The sequence below is a fragment of the Lampetra fluviatilis genome, chromosome 13 (assembly GCF_964198595.1).
Source record: "Lampetra fluviatilis chromosome 13, kcLamFluv1.1, whole genome shotgun sequence".
NCBI lineage: Eukaryota > Metazoa > Chordata > Hyperoartia > Petromyzontiformes > Petromyzontidae > Lampetra > Lampetra fluviatilis.
This window is the reverse complement of record NC_136287.1, coordinates 13079839-13106040: the sequence shown is the minus strand read 5'-3', so window position 1 is coordinate 13106040 and position 26202 is coordinate 13079839. Positions and strand designations below refer to the sequence as shown.

Genomic DNA, 26202 nt, shown 5'->3' with positions numbered 1-26202 from the left:
TGGACAAGGCTACTGCTGCTACTACTACTACCACTGTAGTAGTCCTCTGTGTTTTTTTAATTCTTCGTGCGAGGACTGTGAAAGAGGAGGCATTTCAAAGTCAAACACGCTGTTGTTTGCACAAGCGGAATAGGCAAGAAGATGTGGAGGCTTTCCCAGGAGCACTTGAATCGCAATAGGCCCGATGTAGTCTTGGCATTATGTTTTTTTATTGTCGGGAGAGCGTGCATCATTCGTGCTGGAAATTAGTAGCACGTGGTGGGAAGGGTATTCCTATTTTAAATGTGGCTCTGTACTCTTTTAAAGGGGCGTATTTATTCACTGTGTGTGAATACTTTGTGCTGGCGAATGAGCTTCTTAAGAAGTGGGTCTTTGATGTGGGGAAATAATATTTGTGACGCGTAGAAATGAGTGCCGGACTGAAGTTGTTCAGAGCGGAGAGGAACCCCGTTTTAGGATGTAGGTCAGCTATTAACAGAACCGAGTATTTAATGAAACAAATATATTTATCTCGTAATTTACTAAAGGTGTGACATGCCAGGGGACACGTTGCAGTCTATCGAAATGGTGAACTGGATGCTTTTTCATAAAAACAATTATTTTCGACGGCCCAAGGTCTTGCAAGCACATTCTAATTTCCCGTAGCCTTTTCAATGTTCGACCTCTTAATGCTCTCGTTTCTATAGTTACAATACTGTGTACGCCAGTGATAGTCTCAAAGGATATATCATTTTAACAATTTAATAATTACTTTACTGTATACATCATGTCTGGTGGAATCCGTTCGATATCACGTTTAGTTTAAACTGTAATATAAAGGCATATTGTTTCGATGTAGATGCTGTCATTAGAAATACTTTAACAAAACACAATGAAAATTGTTCACGAAGGAGAGTGAAATCCCTATTTTTTGGGGGTTGGCATTTGTGATGCTCTGGGTTATTGATTGACCAGTGACAAATGGACATATTTGAGTTGGGAGAGCCAAGTGTTCCCAAGCAACTGAAAGTCAAATATTTGCCGATAATCATTACCATCATCAGTGGCAACAGCCATGTTCTGTCCACTGCTGGATGAATGTCTCACAGTCGTCCCTCTTGCTTCTGCGATACCACAGTCTCGTTTCCTGCGCATGAGCTGATGTCTTCCCTCCATGTCCACGTTCTCCTCTCGGACACATTCCCTCTTTGGCGATGTTGGCGTGAAACGCACTCGTAATGGCACAAACGCGAGCTGCGAATCAGCGTCAATTACATTTAATCTAGAAAGCATCCGTTCCAAGTTAAGCATGGAACGCATCCGATTGATCTTCACTCATCAAACCGTGGAGATGGAGCGATAAAATCAGCTCGCGTGCAGATGCACGGTGGATTTTTAAATCGCAAGACCATGAGAGATGGTGAAGGCTTAGTGAGGCCTTCATCCAGCAGTGGATTGGTCGTGGCGGATGATGATGAGTCTTTGGATCATACATTAAGATTTGAGGACATGCATGCCGCTTATTTAGAGGCGTTATTAGAGCCAAGGTCAAACAGACTAATAGGATAACTATACAAATCGGCAGTTTTTTGTGTAGTGCATGAAATGTGAGCTGTCTTGTTGATGATATGATGGTGTTTTTGTATCTGCTTTAGAACGCTACATCCAAATGCCAATATCAACATTTTGCTTGTCGCGTAAAGTCGTGTGTGTGCTCACGTTTCAAGACGATGACACGTTTTTGTATAAATACATTGTAACATTGCATGGGTCTGGGGCACTGGCCGAGTTGTTGGTTATTGCAGCGACACTGAACCTGGTGACTTGAGTTTTGGTTCCTATTATTGCCAACAAGCAAAGCACTTTACCGATACTTTCTGTTTGCATCCTGACCTATGAAGCCATGATTGTAACTAAGACGTGCACCGTATAACTTCTGTACAGTCACAGGATGCCCATGAAATAGAACCGAAAACCTATTGGGTCCTTCCCGCTGAAATAAATCTAATCTAACACCAGTGGTGAGTGATACCTGAACCGGTCTGGGGCTTCCCCCCCCCCCGCCTGTTCACCAGCCTGCTGTGTGACCAACATGGTGAAGTATGGTCAAACAACTACCTACATCCAACACGGCGTGGGGAGGCCATCATCCAGCAGTGGATTGACAAGGCGGCTGTGATTTACTTTTTTTTGTAACTATGTGCGGCGTTTTTTAAAATGTAACGTTAAGTTTCACCTTAAGCCCCCGTCATGGATTGCATGTATTTTTGGAAGCATTGTGCACCGTGAAAGCATTTCTGTATGCACTGTGCAATGGAACTCATGGTAATCAGTAGGATTCCTGCTGCTGGAAGACACTTGCTTAAGCTGGCTTGCATGACTGCCTAGGTCTTAAGTTTGCACTGAATTATTGTTTTTGTTATTCCAACATCTAGGGGCCCCACGTTGTAGCTTTAGGTGACCCGATGCACCGGTCAATTCAAGCCGGTGCAAAGGGGCGATCCTTTTTATAAATACCCCCACTGAATTCTCACGACCCTCCTCTGTTCCTTTCAGCACTTTGTCCAACACTGGCTGGCTATGTTCGCAAAACTCTTATCGGGAGAGTGTGAAAATATATAATCAGTGCATTGAGGTTGGTTTGAGGCATGCAGAGGCTTTGATTTATAATACTGTACGGTATAGTTAAATTTTTCATACATGTGCATTATTTATAAGCCTCTCTTAAGCAATATTACCATATTACTGAATTACTCATTTTTTAATATGCAATTTGACATCCGCACCACCAACCATAGAAACAACATAAGGAAAGGAAAACGAAAAGATGTCGGCTCTCTAGGTTCAAATGTTTCCAGCTTTTAGAGGATACATTTTCTGGCTTCGCCTTTTCTGAGTGTAAGATGTGAATGATGGAGATCTTCCTCGCTATCTGGACAAGAACTCTCTCAAAAACAACATCCACAGCCTCACGGTTGTTTGTTATCTTGGACTTGGATCACAGGTTCCAACTTAGTCTCCTGCAGATGATGTGGGTTCATGAGTTTTATTATCCCTATGCACGGTTTTCGTTAAAACAGCACCTCCGATTAGCATGGTTTACTACGTACGGCGCGAAGGAAGTTCAACATACACGTAGGCTTTCGCGACCAATATTATTCATAAAGGTGTTTGGGTTAGATCGCGTTATGATAAATGTGTCGCAACCCTCCACCACCCGACACGGCCAATCAGTAAAAAATGTGTCACGTTGACAAAACGCCAATTAGTTACTTCAGCACACCGGTGTGTTTGCAAAGTGAATCCACAACATTTAGAATTTGATTGGCCGTGTCCGGTGGTGGAGAGTTGCGACACATTTATAATAACACGATCTAACCCAAAAACCTTTATTATGAAGTTCAACAAACGTTCGTACAACACCATTCAAACGCTTGTTTTAAAGAATTGCCCAAATATCTAATTTATCCCGACCAAAAAGCGGCTTAACACTCAGTTCACGGCTATCCTGGGTATATAGTCTGGGTGGTGGCGGGTTTAATGACACATTTATATATTTACACGATCTAACCCAAAAAACCTGTATTATTGATGATATTGGTCGTGAGAGCCTACGTGTTAAACTGACTATTTAATGCATTAGAGTATGTGTTGCTTATAACTGAGGTTTCTTAAAAAATAAATTCCGCAGCTCTTCTATTATATTATAACTCTGTCGTAAATAAAGTCTTGAATTAATTTAAATAGCTTGGGAAAATGCACGCTGCAAATCTTATTCCCTCCGCTCTTGTTTGTGGTCCTCATTATCTGAAGGGTAGGGCATATGTGTGATTCCTCCAATTATCCGTGGATAATAGGAAGATGGTGGAACGGTGGCAGAGTGGTTAGCACACACTGCTATGAACCCACACTGCGCTACGATGATAGCGAGGAGGATTTGTCTGATGGTGAATGATTGTGGATGATGACAAAGATGATTGCGCCGCGGTGGCGAGATGTTAATTTCCTCGCCTGGTATGCAGGAGATCGTGGGTTCGATCCCGACCCTGACACCTGCAGTATATTTGGAGTTTGCGTGTGTCTCTCCCTGTGGTCGCGTGGATTTTTCTCCGGGTCCTCCGGTTTTTCACTCCACATTTAGAATCAACATGCGTTTATAGTATTTGGCTGCTATAAATTTTCACGTGATCAACAACTTCGTTGGGCTATCATTGGTGGCCAGGGAGCTTCTGAAAAAGAGCTATTAGCTCAGTGGGCCTTACCTGGTAAAATAAAAATAGGAGGAAAAAAATCGCTTCAATATCCACTTCATATCAGTTCGATTTACCTACTACTGATGTGTATATATGGCCTGTTAATCGCACATCAACTGCTCAATATCATCACCGCAGATGAGGTTGCCATGAATTTCCACGTGATAAGCCACTTCGTTGGGCGATCATTTGTAGCCAGGTCGCTTCTGAAAAAGAGCTACATAGCTCAGTGGGTCTTATCTAGTAAAATAAAACATGTTTTAATAGCTTAATTTATAACAATAAAACGATGACGATGCCTATTGTGAAATGGTGGCAATGATAATGATGATGTTGATGGATTTTGTTGTGGGCGCCATCGCCGTCGCGATGAAACAACTTGATTGGGACGGGCGTGGGAGGAGCGGCCTTAGAGGTCGACCACCAAGGGGAAGGCGTAAATCCACGATGGGGGGCGGCATACTGCAACGTGAGGCTCGCAGGGCTGGTGCTGACTTGGCCGTAGGCTGCAGTATTTAGCAGACGCGCGAGTGATGATGACGGATGACGACGTTGATGCGTGATGGCGGAGATAGTGCAACGTCGTCGAGTGTCTCATGACGATAAAGCACCTCGATGAAGGACGGTCGTCGTCTTGGTTGCCTCCACTCTCTGAACTATAAAAAACTATTTTAATTTGACCAGGTAAAGCCCACTGAGCTATACATCTCTTTTAGAAGTGCCCTGGCTATCACCAGTGATGGCTCAACGGAGTGGCTTATCACCACGTTGAAATTTAGAGCAGCCAAATGCTCTGGAACGCGAGACGTTAATTCTAAACGTGCAGGGGAAAAAACGGAGGACCTGGAGAAAAATCCACGCTACCTCGGGGAGAGAGGCACGCAAACTTCCAATATAGAACAGGCGTCAGGGTCGGGATGGAACCCGCGACCTCCTGTATGCCGGGCGAGGTAGTTAACATCCCGTCACCCTGTCGCACACCAGTGCCCGGCCTTGTGGCTCCACAAGGCGTTGGACAATACCGTTGCACCCTATGTTTACAGCACAATGGGGAAGCGTGTGCATCTCGTAGATGGTTTTGGTTTTTTCCCATATGGAAAACTCAGTGGTGAGTGATAGATTCCTGTGCCCCCCCCTTCCTTTTAACAACCAGCACCGGTCCAGTTTGGTGAAGTATGGTTAAACGACCCCCACAGTCTGAGGAGGCCTTCAACGAGCATTGTAGATTGTTGAATGGCTGTAAATTATGCAGAATGTATATATTCATTACGTATCTGGCCCAGTTCTAATGCCAGTACATGCTCATCTCGGCCTACCATTCATCTGGATTTAATAGAAACAAGCACCACTTTGTCCCGTGCAGAGACTGAACACTGTCATGAGAATTTCCACCACTGCATCAGGGCTGACAGTGTTTAAACAAGCAGGCCTTTTTATTTACCTCGTGCTGTATGAGCATTGTGCCGGTGTTTGTCTTGTACTTGTAAATTACTCGGAGTCTTGGTTTACGTTGAACTCTTCGCGACACGTAAATACGCATTTCGCATATCACAGAGATTGTCTGTAAAAGTATGAGAATGGAAACGGTTTAAAGGTGCAGCGCTGCAATTGCTTGCTCACGGCACCGCTGCGGAAGGACTCCCACGAGAGGGTGCCCTAGAGGGCCCCTCTAAAGTGTGTTTTTGGCCTACCCTTCCACGCTCTCCAGGCGCCCTGCATAGAGGTGGGGGTACCCACACTTTACCCCAACCTACCAACTGTGGTGGACAGTAACAGTACCCATTCACACTGTTGGGTGGACAGAAGCGGTGGGAGTTGAGGAATTTAACCATCGTGACTGCCACCTCGGGAGATGGAACCAGCGGCTTCTGGCTTGCCAGTCAAGTGTTGCTAACCGTTAAGCGATGGCGGCATCTTCTTTTAACCATACTGAATATTCAAAGTTGCCAAATTTGTCAGATTTAGCATTACTTGGCTGTCTGTCGTTTAAACTCATAGAAAATGTTGTATTAAATCTGATACTGTACTGCACTGGGTCACCCGGAGCGTGCCCGATTTCAGCAGCTAAGCAGGGGTGAGCCTGGAGAGTGTTTGCATGGGCAGCAATCTCCCACTAAAAAAGGTGTGTTCGGTGTTGTGGGCAGTAGTGGGCAGCGGAGCAAAATCCGTTGCTGTTCTGTACTCCTCCCACGTTCACCAGGCCACACTGACCAGCACGTGGGGAATGCTGCCAAACGGACTGAACATGCACACACGTTCACATGTAGAGTTCACATGTACTCTACATGTGAACATGTGTGCATGTACTGTACAAATGAAAAGCAACCCTTGTGGGTGCAAAGGGGCTTTAAGGGCATAGTGGTTTATTTTAAAGGTAAAGTTACTCAAGTCTGAATAGGCCTATGGTACAGAATAAAAATGTTCTGTGTGCGGTGTTATGCAATATTATCACCGGTATCATTGTACTGTACGCTGTCCGGGGTCGTGGCAGAGTGGTTGATGCACGGCACGATAAACTCGACCGCCTAAGTTCAATTCCCGGTCATGGTTAACTTCAGTGGTGACCGAATGTCTGAACGAGTGCTGGGCTCGCCTCTCATCAAGCCCACACTGACCAGCGGACCGTCGCAGCACTCGAATTGTAAACGTTGTGGGTTTACTCTCCAACACACAAGCGGTGTGCTGAACTTGTAAGGGGTCGTCCATAAATGACGTCACGCACCTAGGAGGGGGGGGGGGTCAGACATTTGTGATGATGTGTGACGGGTTTGAGAAATGTGACGTCACATCAAAATACGCAACTTTAAATAAATATAGACAACACGTTCTACTTAATTAAATAGACTTTTTAATAAATGTTTTCTCCTACAAGTGCAGCGGCACATTAAATACGCACTACAATGACAATAGTTTAAAGCGATTTGTGTTTTTTTGGGGGGGGGCAGAGCTTTGTGACGTCATATTTGAGGGGGGTCTGACTTTTTGTGACGAGGGGGGGAGGCAAAAAACGTCCAAAATCGCGTGACGTCATTTATGGACGGCCCCTAACCCAAAAAATACATCGTGGATAATATTGGTCGTTAAAGTCCTACGTGTTAAACTAAACAACAAACATCCACCAGTGGACTGATGAGCAAGGTTGGCTACGTACGGTGCGAAAGAAGTTCAACATACATACGTATACATTGATGTGATAAACACATGTTGCGTTGTATCATGTTTACATTCATAGATGCTCATGTGTAGCTAGCCTTGAGTGATTGAGTAAAGTGTATTGCAATTATATGCTTGGGCAATTTGTTACTACTTTTAAAATATTTACGTAAGCAATTAAAGCGTAGCTTGACTGAATACCATTGCTTGTCTTTACTGTACTTATGTTAAAAACCAGTGGCGCTGTCCCGTAGCGCTTTAAGTATGCCCTGGTGAAATACAAACGTTACAGGATCTAATTCAGAAGAGGGTATGTCGGTGCAAGTACGTGAACTCCTCTACTTACGAACATTCGACTTACGAACTTGCAGAGATACAAACAAACCTGTCCCTATGTCCAGTTGCCTGCTCGGACCGAGAGTCGTAAGTTCGACTGCCGCGCAATAGATGGCGGTGGTGGCATCTGCATCTGCAGAACGTGAAGAACCAGTGGCATCTACATCTACAAGAGATGATACAACTTTTAAAGCCATTCCCTGTGTTTAGTGTGCTTGCCGTACAACGTGTTTGGAATCGACGGGAGTAAAGCTGGACTTACGAACAAATCGACTTATGGACAGACCTCTAGAACCTAACTCGTTCATAAGTAGAGGAGTCCCTGTATGGAATTTATCTTATCCATAACATTTTTTTTACTTGTTAACATTATGCATACGGATTTATGTGTGTTATGTGCAGTGTAGCGCCTCTTAGCAATGGGCGTATTATCCACGACTCTTATTATCCGCGGTCCCAAATCAGTCTGCAGAAGAGGGGTTACTGAGAATTGGCCAACATTGTCGCTGATCCATCCTATTATCCGTGCCCATCATGAATGAGAGAATCTGCACGTGAATTTCTTCCTATTCGCGGACAGAAGTGTTTCGGAAGTAGTCGCCGCAGCAGCAGCTGCATTCGCCCGTGTTTATCCACACGTTTGCAGATGTAAGAAGAGTGGCTCGGACGTGGTTGCAACGGGTGCTTTAGTCGTGGCACATTATCCATCTTCGTTTTTACGAACAGCGGCATTTGCGTGGCAAATTTTGTCCTCTTCGCGTTCATCCACAAGTAAGGGAAGGCATTAAGAACTGCTTCTTGTGTTCAGTTTGTTGTCTTTCCTTGCACCTCCGATTAGCGCAGGTGCGAAAGAAGCTTATGAACGTACGTTCAATAGCGGTTGTTGCAAGCGCTCGATGAATCCTGTCCTTATAAAAGGGGAAGTCTTCCCTGTATCAGGTTTCTTTGCTTAGGAACTGGCAGTCTTTTGTTGGGTACAAAATTATTCCATTCTGCCGTGGTTATTGTTACATTTCTTGGGAGTGTACTCTAAGCACTGCATTTGTTGAATAACAGCTTTCCTGCTGAGCCGTTTGTCGAAAGAAAATGCTTTCCAGTTTTGTTGGGATAGAAAGGGTAAAAGTAATCAAAATGTTCCTAGTTCACGTCATCATTGTTGGGGTCATTGGTTATGTCCTTGTCATATAGTTTTAGTGTAATGAGGGTTTTTAATTTTATTATTTTGGGCAGCAAATTCTAGAGAGAACTGGAGAGCGCTCGGCCCGTGTGTACGAGGCTTTTGTTTGTGGTTAACAGTTACGGCTGCTGTAAGTGTGTTTTTATAAAAATGTGTTTGTCTTGAAATGTTTAGGCAACATAGAAGCTGTTAATTGTACGTATGTTTGCGTGGTGAACTTCTTTTGCACCGTACGTAGCCAACCGTGCTAGTCAGGAGGTGCCGGGGAAGGACAACAAACTAATCACAAAAAGCAGTTTTAAAGAAAAGAAGCATTCTCCGCATGAGCTGAGCTGCACACTGGTAGGATATGAGTGGTGATGTTTTATGGGCACGGCACACACACTGCATTCTTTATCAAGAGTAACTGCACTGCACTATCGAGAGCTTTTACCATTTAACTTAAAGTATTTCATAGCCGCGCACGTAAGCCAATGCATGAAAGAGTGTAGGCATCAGCCATTTAACTAGTGCCCTTTAATGGCCCAGCCAATAGTGTTTTTTATGAAAGTTGCATTTCTGGTGGAGACATGGTTTGTTTGCATTAGGGCGGCTGTCGCTGTGGGTTTTCTTGTGCAAATGCAGAGGATATTGCAGACATACGCCCGGGCAAACCCATAAGGACTACGCAAGCGCGTGCGCTGACAAAATCTGAATACACGAGGCGCTGGGAATACTGCGGTGATTTAAGTGGAAAATACAACGGCGGCGCGCGTCCGACCGTCACATATCTGCCTCGGCCAATTAACCACCCACGCCAGTGCTTTTATCGTTCGGAGTCGCATGTGCACGAGAAATAACTTGTGCTTGTGGATTCAGTCTGCAAGCACTGCACTGTGATGACCGTTTCCTGTACAATTTGCTAATTCGGCTATGCCCTGGCCTTTTTTTAGTCTCTGTAATGCGACGATAATGAGACACTTAATGCAGTAGAAACTCAAGTCTGAATCGAATGTGACCGTGGGTAATTTGACTGCTGGACCGTTGATGTGTGCTACCAGTGGTGATAATCACCGGGCCATGTAACAGCTCACCTCCCCAAGTTATCTTCGTGATTCGAATTAATTTACAAAATGCTATTGATTTGATTCAAGAATCAGTTATTTTAGGAACATATTTTTACCCTCTCCTTAGAATTGCATCTCGTTTCATTCGTGTTGTTCGATGCCTCGGCCTTAATGTGATTTTAGCACACAACGTGCATGGAATTTGCATGTTATCGTGAAATAATTGATGCAACGTTTGAGGCTTGTATTGTGAGCGTAATGATCAATTATAATAATTGGGTCCCACCGCTCTCGGGACTATCACGGCCCTTGTCTCGGGTAAGGACCACCGAGCTCTCTAGCTATAGAGCTATAGCTCAGTGGGCCTTACCTGGTAAAATAAAAAATAGGCTCAATCTTAATTTTGGAGCTTTCGTGACTGCAGGAATTATTCTTTGGTTCTTTCGGTAAAGTCACGTATAAAAATAAAATAATAAATTAAATAATAGCATACGACGTCATCTACTCTAGTTATTTGTGTTTTCCGTTTACCCCCTTTTAGCTTTCGGACAACAACCGTCATCTTGCTCTATTATAAGGAGGCTTCGGTGGGAGGTTATTGACGCAACGCCCACGTCGATTTACCTGGTATTTAAAACTAGTCGCGTTGCGATGGCTGACTTGGCCTGCTGACATCGAATTGTAAAGCCAGTGCCGTCTGGGGTCCTGGGGTTTCATCCTGGGAATCCCACTCGAGATTCAAAGTGAGATCTCTTGTTTTGTTGTTGTTTTTCAGCCGGGCAGTTACTCATTTATGAAAGTTCAACTTCTAAAGGGTTATGTTTGGCAGATCAAATGGCAGTGTCTGCTCAGCTGATGTCTGTGATTGGGGCTGATTTGTGAAAGAGACTCGACCTGGGATGATTCGCCCCTGTTGCAATTCGATGAATTATTCCTAAAAATGATAGATCGTGACGTTTCGATCGCAACACGAGCAATCGTCTTCAGGTGAGACGATCGCTTGTGTTGCGATCGAAACGTCGTGATCTATTATTTTTCTATTTACGTGACTTTACCGAAAGACCACGAAAGCTTTAAATCAAGAGCTATTCCTAAAAACTGAAACTAAACTATATATATTTACTACATGTATATTTTTACCAGGTAAGGCCCAAAGCTGAGCTATGTAGCTCTTTTTTTCAGAAGTGTCCCGGCCGAAAATGACGGCTCAATGAAGTGGCTTATCGTGTGGACATTTATAGCAGCCAAATACTCAAAACGCACGTTTCTAATAAGCTATTAAATACATTGAAATGTCATAATAACACAAACATTTTAAATGGTTATGATAAACATGAAGTAAATAAAAATAAATTTGAAAGTATTCAATAATACAGTAGGTTATAAAGGGAACTCATCACTTTATCTCAACGCTTTCTTTCTCTCTCTGATGGAATTCGCGGATAGCAAGTTCGTGAATAACGAGGGAATACTGCAGATACATTGTTACTTGCCTAAGAGATGCACTTTCATGTAACTTGCGGGGGTAATGAGCAGTGTTGTGGGGCCTTCTGTAGGCACCACTCAGTGTGAAAGTCCGTTGCTTCGAGCATGGATACTAAGTTATTCAAAAGTAGCTTTTAATAAAGCTGCTTCTAGCGGTATTTGCAAGGCACATGGTTACAACGTGTACCGTGCACTGCTTATTAAGAACCACGGGGAGGACATTTGGAAGCGGTCCACATGATTATACAACTATCAAGGAAATAAAACCACTGCAGTTATAAACTGCAGCCTCTCACAATTTAAATTAATCCTATTAATAATATTAAATATTCCGTTTTTCATCACATCCTCTTTTTTCACAATCGTGTTTTACTTAAATTCGACGTGCTTATTCTGAAAGGCACGGATTAGTTCCCCGATGTTTGATGTTGTCGCGGGATGCTGCCGTGGGGTCAGGGTTATGGAGATCCCTGGTTCGATCTCCGACACAGCACTTTAAAACAATGGGTAAAAGTAATTTTATTAATCTCCCCCACCTCTTGTTCACCGCAGGTCTGCCTATCAGCAATCTGTTGTCTCTGTGTAAAAAAAAAAGTGCAATGTAGTAAGTACAACGTTAAAGTCTTCGTTTCAAATATCCCTGACAAGATGCGAGCATGATTGTGCCCCGCAGTGGTCGGTGGATGACTGACCGTTGTCGCGAAAAATAATCGTGAAAGTAGCTTTAGATCAGGTTTCATTGTCACCTGCAATTGAGTCCCTGATCTTAAAGTCCCTGATCTTAAAGTCCCTGATCTTAAAGTCCCTGATCTTAAAAAAAAAAAAATTGGTCGCGCGTTCCGAGTTCACGTGGCTTTCATTGTCGGGATGCTGTCATCCGATTTATTGTAAGGCTGCATTTATAAAATAATATATTTACAAGCGATGAACTTATCAAGAATAATATGCCGTCGTCAATTTCCCAGGCATCAAATGTTGAAGCCAAGGCTTGCAAGGGCCACTTGGGTCTCCAGTGAATATTTTCATCTTCCCCGGCTGTTGTGAGAATTTTGCACGGAAAGGCTAAAACAGCCCCTTTCCTGTTTTAGGCAGCCCCAAGCCTCAGCTGTAACATTCATACATTTAAATAGGCTCTAATCGGGGGTTATTGAGTGCTACTGCATGGAGGCGCTAAGGGCACATGTTGCGAAGGGCCTGCTTCTTGTGACCCACGCGTGCTCTCCTGCCTCATCAATCATGCACTTCAGGTTTATTTCTTTTAAGCAGGTAAGAATTCAAGAGACCAGGATTATCTTGTTTGCAGGAGTGACCTGGGACATTCGTCTGCCAGGAGGGGGCGAAGATTGCTGCTGCTGCTGTGTGTGTGTACAGTGGCGAGATGTTCACTACTGTCTGGTATACAGGAGGTCGTGTTTTCGATCCCGACCATTAAGCCTGTACATGTGGAGTTTGCATGTCTCTCTCCCCGTGGTTGCTTGGATTTTTCTCCGGATCCTCCGGTTTTTCCCTCCACATTTAGAAACATGCGTTTCGAGTATTTGGATGCTATAAATTTCCACGTGATAAGCCACTTCGTTCAGCTGTCATTTGTGACCAGGTCGCTTATGAAAATGAGCTATATAGCTCAGTGGGCCTCACCTGGTAAAATAAAAATAGTTTTTAGTTTCTATAGTATAATCCCAATTGAGTAATTTGCGGTGTCATTTTTTAGGATTTTTTCAATTAATAACGTCAGTGGATTTTTAACGACCACTGTGAAGCAGACGGCATGTAGAATAATAATTGTAATAATCATAATTCTAATTATTAATAATTATGCTAATAATTCTAATTATGATTCCATCTACTATGGTTAATATCCCCGCAGTAATAATTGTGACGGCTTCTGCTTTCGAACCATAACCCTCTCTGCAACAATCACTACTGCTGGGGGCCACGTCACCACTCTTGTTAGTCATTGAAGATACTTTTAGAGGTCCAGGCTTCTCCTTGCGTACGTAGATCTCGTTTCATCTTGACCATCTGCCAGAGACTTTGTGCATCTTCCTCTTTGGGTCTGAATTATGGAGATGTCATTTTATGAACTGGCCTGGGTTGATATGAACAGCTCGATCTTTCTTCCCGTTCTGTGCTGTGTCACGCTGGATCACAGCTGCTCTCTCCGTGACTGACCTCTGACCAAGTAGGACATTTGCATTGGTATTTTTCTTTTCTTTTTACAAGGCATATAAAAGAATATTCTTCACGTGTCAAGTTTGTGCAGTCCATTTGTCAATTCTCGTAGTCAAAAGCACGATTGGTTTTATTTGCACCATTGCAAAAGCAAGTACAACAACATTTGGCTGAAGGTCTTTTTAAGTTTGTTGCCCAATCCATATGGACATTTTACTCCAGTCCAAAATGACATTTTCTATATCTCAGAATTAGCAGGCATAGTTGTGAATGATCTTAAATATTGCATTTTCATTGTCTTTGTGCGTTGGTTTAGCACATCAGGGTGTTGTTACCTTGGCCTGCCATTATCCACTCCTTCTAGCCTTGCTCTTTTGATCGCCATGCAACAATGCATCTATTCAACGATTATTATTTGGCTCATAATTTATTAAATGAGTCGTGTGTGCGTAAGGATCAATTGTTGGTGATTTATGCAATTGATGTGTGAATGTAACACAAGCTCATGGTAACAAGGGCACGAGACTAGATGTAAAATATTCCATACCAGGTAGACAAACATAACGACATTATAATCGAGGTAAATAGTACAAATGAGTGACAATAAAAACGAGATATAATACATTTGAGACAGACAACAAATGAGATAGGCAGTACAAATTTGACCGACAGTATAAACGAGGCAGCCACTGTAAACAAAACGGACAGTACCAATTGGGGCAGTGCAAATGACAGACAATACAAAGAAAACAAACTAAACTAAAATGTTTTTATTTTACCAGGTAAGGCTCACTGAGCTATACAGCTCTTTTTTTCAGAAGCGACCCGGCCACAAATGTTAACTCAACGAAGTGGGCTTATCACAATGTGGAAATTTATAGCGGTCAAATACTCTAAACACGTGATGTTGATTCTAAATGTGGAGGGAAAAACCGGAGGACCTGGAGAGAAATCCACGTGACCACGGGGAGAGAGAGAAACACGCAAACTCCAACTATACAACAGGCATCGGAGTCGGGATCGAACCACACGACCTCCTGCATACCAGTCGAGGGAATTAACATCTCCTAGCCACTATGGCACCCCTCAGTGCCCCCCAGCGCAAGTTAAACGGACAATACAAATGAGATAGACAGGGTGGTGAAGTCCCCTATGTCATTTCACCGCTAGATGAAGGTCGTGCACCTTGTTGGTTATGAGGGTTTGACCATACTTCACCACACCGATCGGTGTGGGTTAGTTTGAAGGCAGTTTTGGGGCATAGAACGGATTCAGACGTCAAAAGCTGACGTCAAACGTGGCCGGAAATTGAACTCGAGAAACTGGGATCATGGCACATTGCGTTAAATACCTTGCCACTGCCCTCCCGTTCAGCTTGCATGTCATCTGGAAATAACAGCTATAAATTGTTGTCTTGCATTGTGGTGGTCAAGTGGTGGTGGTCAACACTCGGAGCCGTTTGTGTGTACGAGTGAGTGTGACTTGCATGCCCTCTGTGCGTTTGCCTGCTGGCGCTGTGAGTGGGAGGGAGGTAGAGGACGGCTGTGGTCAGCCTCGGCAGAGTTCAGTTTGCGTGGGAGCACGTTAACGTGCCAACATGCGAGGATGTGACGTGGGCCGACTGCGCGTGTCACGCTTCGTGTGCTACGTGACACTTGAGAGCCCCGGGCACGCGGGCCCCAATACCAACGAGGCGGTACAAAGAAAACGAACAGCAATTGACTTCTGACACAGCATCGTGACAATTCATCAAATTGCTTGTGGGTGTGGCTCATTAACGTGCCTTCTTTATTAAGTCTCAACCTGACCCACCTGGGCTTAGTCTCAATGTTTCTGCTGCTGATCGTTGGCCCTTCCCTGCCCTGTCCCAGTATTCTATCTCACGAGGCATCCCCATCCCACCGGGCAGGACACGCTTAACTCCAACTTGTCGCCCCCTCCTTTTGCCGCTGAATCGCCGGAGCGGAGTGAGGTGGAGATCTTTATCGGCGCGAATTTTTGGTTCATTACTCCATGCCCCCTCTACAACCATCGTTGGGAGGCATGGCAGGGTGGTGGCGCAGCGGTAACGCTTGTCTCACGGCAAGCAGGGCCTGGGTTCGACGCCCAACTTCGGGCGACTTTATGCGTGGAGCTTGTTCGCTCTCCCCGTGTTCTCCATGGGTTCCCTTCGGGTTCTCTGGATGCCTGCCGCGTGCCAAACGTTTTTCAACGTAACTGGAATTGGTTAAACGTCCCGGTGTTAAAAAATGACCGGCCAATGACTCAATTGGGGTTGCGTGTAGCAACATCGTCCGGTGAGGCTTTTGTGGGTAAACAACGTGAGATAACAGTCGTGATTGCATATCATTTAAAATTACGTCTCATTCAGAATAACGATTATTGTTTACACAAGCGACTTTTGTCAGTCTCATGCGAGATGAGCACCTTCCCATGCTCAATTAGTCCCGGGGTAATTGGACCATACTTCACCATGCTGGACCATGCTGGACCATACTTCACCATGCTGTACCGTACTTCACCATGCACATGGGTCGGTGAAGGTGGTGACCATAGACGTGGGAGCATAGAAGTACCGTACTGTACAGCGCAGCAATAAATTCATAGCACTGCTCTCTCCTGCCCACAATGCACTAGAAACATAATGAAGTAAACACGTAAAATTATATTACATAATGAATAATAAATACTAAAATTAATCTTTTACCGTCTCTCAAACCGCTTGTGGGTTGTTTACCATACTTCACAATGCTTGTCGGTGCGGTTTCCCAAAGGGGAAGGGGTAGTGACGTGCTGTCAATTCGGAGTAACCCCATTTAATAATTACTCGAGTCATCCCACTTGAATATCAATAAGACACGCAATGCGCAGCAATACAGCCTCTCGACTGTCAATCTCGTCACTGTTTCACCACGTGCGGCTGAGAACTCCATCCTACCTTGCTTCAACGCTGCTTCCCGTCCAAAACGCGGTGTGGATTTTTAACTGCCCGTGATGAAATGCCGCTCGCCACGAATCCCGAAAGCGGAATGACTTTCGCCGAGTTAAACTATTAAATGAAACTAAAACTAAACTGTTTTAAATTTGGCAAGTAACGCCCACTGACTAATCCAGCTCTTTCATTTCATAAGCGACCTGGCCCCACAAATGAGGTGCGGGAGTGGCCTTGGAATGCCCGGCTTTAGATAACGAAGCCTGACCATCATTTCGGATGATCCGAGTGCAACTTTTTTTTAAACCTGTAAAATGTTTACCCGTGTGAGAGTTGCACGATAATATGAATTTGGTTTCATTCGCACGTTTGGAGTGAACTATGACGCACTGCCGAGTCTTACCAGTGGCGCTTTTCTCTGCAGATGAATTCCCATGGGCCTGCCTGTACCTGCCTAACGGGATGAAGCTCTGTGGGGAGACCCGACCTCCAGGTGAGTCCAGATATTTCTACCTGTGTGTGTGTGTGGTGATCCCAGTGCCTCCACATATAAATACAATGCATTGCGAGTCCATTGACCTATTAATTGGATTTTCCGATCAATATTATTCAGCAGCACTTTTCAAGCAAGCAAACTTTGGACCGGTCATCATCCCTTCTGAGGGACATGTCCTGCCCATGTCCCCTCTTTTCTGGACATGAAGTCTCTAACTTGTGACCTCTCACAAACTGGAGACACAGCAGGACATGTATGCCCACGGCAATTATTATATTTCCCACATACATACAATTATTCGAGGTGTATTTGTTTAGCAGACTTGTACGCGAGTGACTTTTGCTTTGTTAATTTTCCCATGCTTTCCTGTGATTCATTTCCATCAGTTGTTGTAATAACTATGTCAACAGGAAGTTCGAGATGGCTAATGCTTTGTCCGTTCACGTTTATGCGTTTAATCCTCCAGTCCAGTGTTCAGAAAATGTCTAGTATTGCTGCCTTAAATGGCCGTGGTGAGAGCGTATCTTCTTGCCCGACTCCTCGTCTGAGTCGTATATTTCCACTCTCCGCCGTCTAAGTACAGTGGTTCCTTCTTCACGAACAAAGTTTTGATCATTTTATTAAGATGTTTGCGAGTGATGTGCACAGCTGGCTTGGCTCATCGCTCCGATCGCCGAGCTGGCATCACCCGAACCCCTGGGTTTCAAGCCCGGGCTACAATACGTGATGAAACGGAGTTGTTGAGTGTTTTTAGCTCTGCACTTTATTTTGGATACATTTCAGCTCCAAGGATTAAATAAAAGCAACAATCTCACAGCAGGGGTGGTGGATGGGAATAAGAAGGGAACTCTTTGGGGAGAAGTCCGGTGAAGAAAATCTCCTCCGCGTCTGTCTGCGACGCGTGGGGGCGCACCGCTGTGCTGCGAGGTTACCCAGTGGACTCGGTGTCTCGTGACGAGATGCCAACAGCACAGCGGGATTTACATCGGGCAAAATCAGAACAAAGGAAGCATCGGCTTATAGTTGTAGTAGTTTATTTGAAGTACCCTGTGAGCCAAGGAGCTCTTAAGTCGGGTTTCAACAAAAAAAAAACAACGCCGCCGCTTCTCCGACATACGCAGAGGCTTGTATTGTGAGAGGCTTGTATTGCCACGTCGTTTGTTTATGCTAGAATGCCATGGTCAATGGCAGAAAGCCTTCCTTAAAATTTGGCTCGCCAACACGGTTTATTGGTCTCTGAAATGTCCATTATTTGGTTCCCTACGATTTGGAGGCTATGCCCCTACAGCGGTCTGTGCCTGTGATCAAAAACACTAACCCGTCCGTGGATGTTTAGGAAGACATCTAACTATGGTTCTTTTGAATCCACAGCACTAAACATGGCTTAGAACCTCGGGCCAGATGGACCGTACGTTACGGCGAATGCAAGCACGCGACTTGGCGCTGTGCAGCATTCTGTGTGAGAAACTGGCTTGTGGAGTATTGGCCTTTGAGGTCATTTTGAAATATCGCATCCCAAAGCTCGCCCCCACAGTTGGCCCTTGCCGATTGCTTTAAAACCTTTGTTCTACATTTTTTTACGACCAATTCTGGCAGTGGCTGATAAGCTGCTATCTCCAGAGGCAACAACCTTTTCGGAATCCTGCCTTGCCCGTGACGTGACAAAGGAGGTGGCTCATTTTCAAAAGACAGAGAGAGGGTCCATGTTTGTCAAGCCTTGCACACTGCAAGGTGGAGATTAAAGCAGAATTGTTGGTGCTTGGATGGCTTTGGGTGGCTGCTGGGGTAGAGAATGCTTTGGTACGGAGTGAGGGCATGAGGCCATTGGTGGGTGGAATCCTGCAACGCAGCGATGTTCACGAGAGATGCTCTCGCGTCCGTCAAAGGAGAGCGGGTGCTTTTGGGAGAGCCGGCCGCGCACGGCACAGCAGAAGCGCTCTCTGCAGCTGCACAGGGGTGATGCACAGGCGTCGAAATAAAATCAAGCCTGCAGGTAAAGTCTCCTTTCCATAAGATGTCGAATGTTGTCGGTGCGGATGGGCACGTTTTTTGCACGCGTGTAATTGTTCTGCTGTTTTGTGAATTCTAGATTTTAATGTGAAAATCATGTGCGACTCGTATGATGAATATTTCTGCCAAGATAAACTAACCTTCATATTTTTTGCATGTCCATTAGTCCTACATTATGTGACTTAGACTCTGCTTATCTGTATGGCTTTATGAACAAGTTGAGTATGTGGTAAATCATGTAATCAAGGCTATCATAAGCGACGGAATATGATTCCTGTGCTTATTAAAAATGCCATTACTCTCAAGAGGCATACTCGGCAGGGTGGTGCGGAGTGGTGTAACACTCGGGCCTCACGGCAAGAAGGGGCCTGTGTTGGACTCCCCGCTTGAGTGCCTTTGTGTGTGGAGTTTGTGTGTTCTCTCCCCCTGTTATGCATGGGTTTCCTCCAATAGCTAAACACACACACACACAGAATATAGCAGCTGGTATTGGCCAAGCATCCCAACATAGCAGTACAGGAACTGATCCTGCCCTGTGTCCAGTAATTAACCGGAGTATAAATATTCTGCCGTGTTTTTCCGGTTGCGTCCCTCCCAACAGTTATTTCCAATTCTTCACCGAACTTGTTTTGCTCGTAATTTGTCTTGAGGCAAACGTTGCATCGATGGCGAAAAGTGTTTACCGGCGCAAGATTTGTAGACAACATCGTTTTTATATAGTTATTGTGACGGCTAATGGAAATTAACTAAAAATAATCGGTTCATAGAAATAGAAGTCATTTTCTGGATATCCCGGCAGTCGGTGTGCCAATCCTTGAGTTAGTTTGGACAGGGTCACATGTGAACACACGATCAGGACGGTGTTCATGTGCGAACATGGGAAGGGCGGGGTTCATGCATGACGCAGTCGGAACGTGTCTGTGACCGCTTGTGAAAATGGGGCCGAACGTCAGTGCCCAAGCCCTCATTTTTAAAGACCTGGTGTTTTAGTTTGGGAGCAGAAGCCACTGTCGAGTTACAGCTCAAATTGTAAACCTGTAAAGTTACCACAGCAGCAAAGTTGTCACCAGTTTGTAACTGTTCAAATTACTCCTGCAGATTGATTAAAAAAAGGTGATGGGCCTGATTAATGTGTTGGCAAAAAGTACTTTTCTGCCAGTATCAGCAGAAACACTCCAAAGACAACATTGGACATCTGCCGGTCTTTCCACCTTACAGTGATGGCAACTGTCTTTCCGTCAAAACATTCATTATGGCCGTCAACTCTGGTGGGTCAATAATGCGGTTAAATTAAGTAAAAAAAAACAAGCTGGCAAGCCACACTCTTAACAGGAGCCTGAGTTTAGATTTCTGCTCGAAATGCGCGCATGGAAACACGCAAGTGCACAGACGGATGTTCGAACGCAAAGTGACGGTGCGTAACCGATCAACCGCACGCTCGCCTTCTCGTGCCCGAGTGCTGCCACAGTTACAAAAATATAACCAATGCTTTATGAACGCATTTTTGCCGTCAATATTGATAAAACAAACTATATTTTTGGTTTAGGTGAGTTGTGAGTTCTAGTTTCAAAACAATTTGTTTGGAGGTTTTATATAAATATATTTTGGGAAACCATGTGAAGTGTCCTCGGTTTGACGGATTACGCATGATGGCACTACGCAGCCAAAGAAAGTAGCCCAGATGTTGACTTTTAGATTTCCATTTTTATACTGGTCATTGGCACAACATTTCTTTTACTGAACATTAATCAGCCACCCTCTTATTTTATAACTGCTAATGGCCACCCCACTCATCTGCATGCACTCCCCTGTTGTTGGAGCTCACGGCGTTGGAGCCCTTTTCCAGTGGGCGCGGGATTCGGAGAGCAGCACAGTAGCCACTACCCTACAGACACACGACAAAGATCCCCCCCCCCATAGCCTTTAACAGACTGTTGGGGCAAGTGCTGTTAGCGTGGGTGGCCAGCACCACGCGCGGCCACCTTTGTTTGTCTGTCCAGTGCGCGTGTTTACACCGCACCGGGTGCTCGTTTAGAGCCGAGTCGACCGAGGGGGGAGTCCCAGTACCGGTATAGACATTCACCACCGTTATCGATCATGAGCGAGAATCTTCACTGTTCTCCGGGTTCGAGGCGCGATGCACTAATCACTGCGCCACCGCTCCCCATACACACACACAAACAGCCACGCATTCACGAGTCTCTGCCCCTCCCCTCCTCCCCGTCTCTGCCTTTTCCCCACTCGAGTGTTCTCCAGCATACCCGGCCCCGCCTTGCCCACCCCTGTGTGCGTGTATCAGTGTGTAGGGAATATAAAAAAAACTATTTATAGTTTCGCCTAGTAGTTACTGGCAGATGGCCAACGTCAGTTCGGAAGCAACCAACTCCAATATTCTGAGTTCATCCCCAACGCAAAACCAGGTGCTGCCGCGCACTTCTATAACAAATGTTGTAAGACTGCAGCTTGATTTCATCATTCGTCGTTACCGGCAAAGTTTGCGCCACCAAAGAAACATTTCTCCACCGTGTGGCCAGTTCCGAGCGGCAATGGTTCCTCCGTATGGGAGGGAGCGCTCCCCCAATTTACTGCCTGGGTGTCTGCGAGCAGGGAGGGGTGGGGGTGCGTTTAGAACCCCTACCCCCCGCTGCAGTGACCTCGGATGGCCATGCTGGGAGGAGCGCGCGTGTCCTGGTTTGAAGTTCCAGCACCATCGTAACACGGCGGATCTTAAGGGGGCTTACGGTGATGCTCGCTCTCGCGCTTTCTCTCGAAGGACCGACGCCGCTGATGCTCGTCGTCATTCCGGTGGGGGGGGGGGGGTGAAATGAATCGTTAATATTGCGTACGTTTTTGTACGTATCACCCAGAATATGCCGTATCTCGTCGGATATTGGGGGGGGGATTCTTAACAGGGTTCATCATAAATAATGCTCGAACAATCGGGTTGTATTATGGACTGCTGATTAGCAAAGTTGGCTATGTGCGGTGCGAAAGAATTTCAACATAGATACGTACATGTGGGGCAATATGGTGGGCAGTAGAGGGCATTTTGGCAAAATGCTGTTGTAATGTGCTACTATCCTCCCAATATCTCTGCTCCCCACCTTCACCAACTTACCAGTGTGGTAGAGTGTAGGGAGGCACTCATCCAGCAGTGGAGTCACAAGAGACTGTACATTTGGTTATATGTTTGAGGGTTGCGTACTCTTGATCCTTTTTGCCTTCTGTCGTACTTCACGTTTGCTCTGAATTTAGACCCCATTATCCGTCCACATTTGAGAGCTGCTTTATAAAAAATATGTTGAAGGACATCTAAAACATAATTCTGCTTTAAATAGCGCATTGTGAAACTACACAACTATCACCACTATCAGCCATGTCCACTGGATGCCTTTCTGCTCCGTAGCCGTGGCTTGGCGTGTGGAACGCCGCATGTGTCTTGGCGTGTGGGAGGCATATGTCTCATTCCTTCCCATTGCTCAGTTTCCTGGCCAAAGGTGGTGAGTCAGCCACTTAGCCCCGTGCCGCTCTCGTGTGCGCGTGCATTATGTGGTTACCGCAAGGGCACACACGCGACTTTGCCCCACTGAAAACAATTCATTTACAAACTCCATTTTGTCTTAAAATTACAAATGTATGTCCTCTTAGCAGCTGTTCTGGCTCTTTTGTGATTAATTTTTTGTTGTAATTTTTAAATGTGTTTCAGTATGACTATACATTTTTTTAAATTTCCCATTTTTAAGTTGGCTAGGTTCAATGGAGGGGCACATCGACAGCTGTGCGCTTACAAACGTTCTCTACGTTGTGCAACGTGGAGGTCATTCTTATTTCCACTTATTGCCAAGCAGATGTTTGGTTGCCAGGCATCGGAAAGAGGAACGGGCGAAGAGAACGTGCGCTCGAGTAGGGCATTGGAAATGACAGCCAGGAGGGGGCATGGAAATAGTGAACAAAATTTGCAACAGCAAAAAGTAACTAGAAAATGGACGTGGAGGAGTCCAATTGGCGAAATAAAAAATGACGTTCAAGTCGACGACGATGGACGGACGAGCTTCACAAAGTCGGAGATATCTTGTCCTCAATTTGGCACGGGAAGCAATTGCAGGACGGGCGTTCCCGCCCGTCACGCGTCGACATTGCTCAAAGGGAGGGAACATCGTTCGTTGCCGTCGACTATGCGACGGGCGTAACGTCCCGAAACGTAGTCTCCAAAAAAAAAAGGGTGGAGGATCGAAATTGATGCTTAGCGACGGATTCAAACCCCCTAGAGAAGCAACGTGACGACGAACAGCGTGCCACCCATAAATAACGATGTTTGCCGCGTTGTCATAGACAGTGCAGTGATGGCGCATAATAAAGCGAGGAGGAAGTGGGAAAACAAGTGATCTGGAATCATTAAAAAATACGTGACACAGAATAGGGTGGTACAAGGGCGTAATGTAAAATGGTAACATTCACTCTCAAACCGTTACGAATAAAGGGTAGCAAAGTACAAATGTGATTGAAGATTTCAGAGTAAAAGATCTGAGCATCAAGATTAGAAAAATGAAGTTGATTTGTGAAATCACAAATGATAGCCGTTGGAGGAGCAAGATGGAACGATATTGTATGATCGGAACAGAATCACACATCGAATGGAGGGATTTGGCACCGATCTCTATAGAAAAAAATAATAATAATAATCTTATTCCGCAGAATAAAAAAAAATAATTTTCAGTTGAGCAAGGTGACTTTCCAAATGATGTTACAACTGAGGAAGTAGCCACATCATCAAGAAAGGTGATGCTCCTCCACCAGACGGAATAGCTGTGGACGTCTTCCGAGAAGGGAGGCCAGTTCATGCGTAATGTAGGAACTTGGCGGGAGACGACCTTACGGGTAGCACACTCTTTTATTAACACCAACTTATATTACACGGGTGGCTAACTCCAGCCTTAACCCATGGGGTTCCCCCGGCTACACCCACACGGGCTCTTACGCCCCGTAGCCTCTCGGAACACACCCAGCCGGGGTGTCCGTCTCGACTCTGGGTCCCACAGTCTCGGTCCACAGGGACGTCAGACCACGGGTCCCACAGTCTCGCCTCCGAGCCACATAGGGCCCCGGCCCTCACAAGGACAGCGGGACTAGGGGTCTCAGGGCCTACCTCTGAACTCCGTCTTCGGTCTTCGACTGGTTAACAACCCCCCCCGAGTGCTCCCGCGCGTCCCCCTTTATAGTCCTTCATGCGGACGTCGCTGAGAGCACCCACCCCAGTTGACCAATCACTGCGCACTGCCCACGATCCTCTTTCCCACCTTGTGTCAGCGCGCACAACCACGCACCCCGCGCCGCCCCGTAATCTCTCACTCCCGGCGCGCGCGTCAACACCACGCCTACATCGCGTGCCCAACCACGCACCCCGCGCCGCCCCGTGATCTCTCACTGCGGGCGCGCGTCCGCACCACCACTACACATGTAACAACGCGACGCCTATTCGCTCGTTGTTTACACATACTTTAGCTAAAAGTACCTTCATGCTGGAATGCAGCATTTAGTCTTTATTTTGCTCTGAAATGTAGGTAAAACTGATTAAAAGATTTACAGATCCTTTAGTCAGTTGTTACACGTATGTACGTTGCTACTGTTACACTATATACAGTCCTTAACAACATCTCAGGCGGTTGAAGTATGGAAATTTTACTCCTAATAGAGGTTTTTTGGGTTGGATTGCATAAATATAAATGTGTCGTTAAACCCGCCACGACCAGACACAGCCAATTAGTAAGGTTTGTCACGTAAACAAAATGTGCCAATTTGTTACTAGTTCAGCACACCGGTGTGTTGGAGAGTAAACCCACAACATTTACAATTCAAGTACGGCGTTTCACCGGTAATTACAACCAGCCTCATGAGGCGACAGCCAGAATTGTGGAGACGCTGGGCTCGGCGATAGAATTTCCACGATTGATCACGTGCAATCATTCACACGTTAAACATGACATTCAAGCATCAAAATACCATTACGTCCGTGATCCATGATTTCCAAAATATTGATGGATTAATTGGAATGGATGTTGAAGTGAAAAAAACAACAAACCCATCTCCGTTGTAACATCATTTTCACGTTCGAGCTGAGTGTGGTTTATTGTGCGGTGCTGCCCCGATGAAGCGGAGGGGATCAGAGTTCTACACATGGACGTGGCTAGCGGCGGCAGCGAGTGATATTTAAACCGGTCCTGGGGTGCTGTTTTACCAATCGGCACTGACCAGCATGGTGAGGTACAGTTAAGAATACCCCCCGCGACCAACACAACATGAGCAGGCTCTCCTCCAGAAGTCGATTGACAAAGGGCTGTAAATGTTAGTTTTTTTACGGAAGGTTTTGTACATGTGTACGTTGACCTTCTTTTGCACCGTACGTAGCCAACCGTGATAAACGGAGGCGCGGGATCTATTGTAAGCCTTTTAAACACGGGCAGGTGCTTGCGTTAAAGTGACAATAGCAGCGGTCGAGATTGACTTTTCATTTTTCATAAAGCTCTTTGCTCCTTCACTCTGCTCATGCCTCGAGCACATCTGCAAGGTAGACGAGGTAGAGCAGGAACAAGCTCGGCTCTGCCATTCCCAGTGTTGGGGGCAGTTCGCCACAGTCCTTTGTGAGTGATTGTCATTGTGGCCGCGAGATGCCAAGTTCATAACTAAGTAATGAGGGAGTGAGGCGTACGGTCATGGAAAAAGTCGCCTGCCTCACCTTCCCACGTTCTGTAAACCAGACGAGGCTGTTTCCTGTATAAACAAGCCGCTTTTCCTTATCCGATGGCATCGCTGCTTGGGTAGCGCGCTTTTAAAGTTGAAATCAAAAGTTGAGTTTTAAGGTCGCATCTTGAAAGGATGGACAGAGTATTGTAAGAGTGCAAGATGGTAAACGTGCATTCTCGCCCCGTTTTTTTTGCGCGTACAGTATTGCAACCCGCAAGCTACGATAATGTACAGTTATGTTACGCGATTAGCAAAGTGAAAATTGAGGCTTAATAAGCTTAACGAGCAGTCAGTGGCCTTTAGCGGAGCAATTAATGGCGCTGTTTACACGGCCACTCGGAACTGGGCTCTGCTGGCCTGGAAATGGCCCACGATTAAACCAGGTGACCAAGGGCCCCTCCCCGGCAGTCACGCTCCATAAG

At 45.5% G+C, this 26202-nt stretch overlaps 1 protein-coding gene across 2 annotated transcripts in view; it reads left to right on the top strand.

The window, feature by feature from the left end:
* LOC144935561 (phospholipid-transporting ATPase ID-like) overlaps window positions 1–26202 on the top strand; it is a 102292-nt gene that overhangs the window by 6196 nt on the left and 69894 nt on the right. For both annotated transcript variants that reach the window (XM_078862336.1, XM_078862338.1), the window contains exon 2: window positions 16958–17026. In XM_078862336.1, coding sequence (XP_078718462.1) covers window positions 16996–17026 — 31 coding nt within the window. In that variant the 5' untranslated portion in view covers window positions 16958–16995. The remainder of the gene's footprint in view (window positions 1–16957; window positions 17027–26202) is intronic.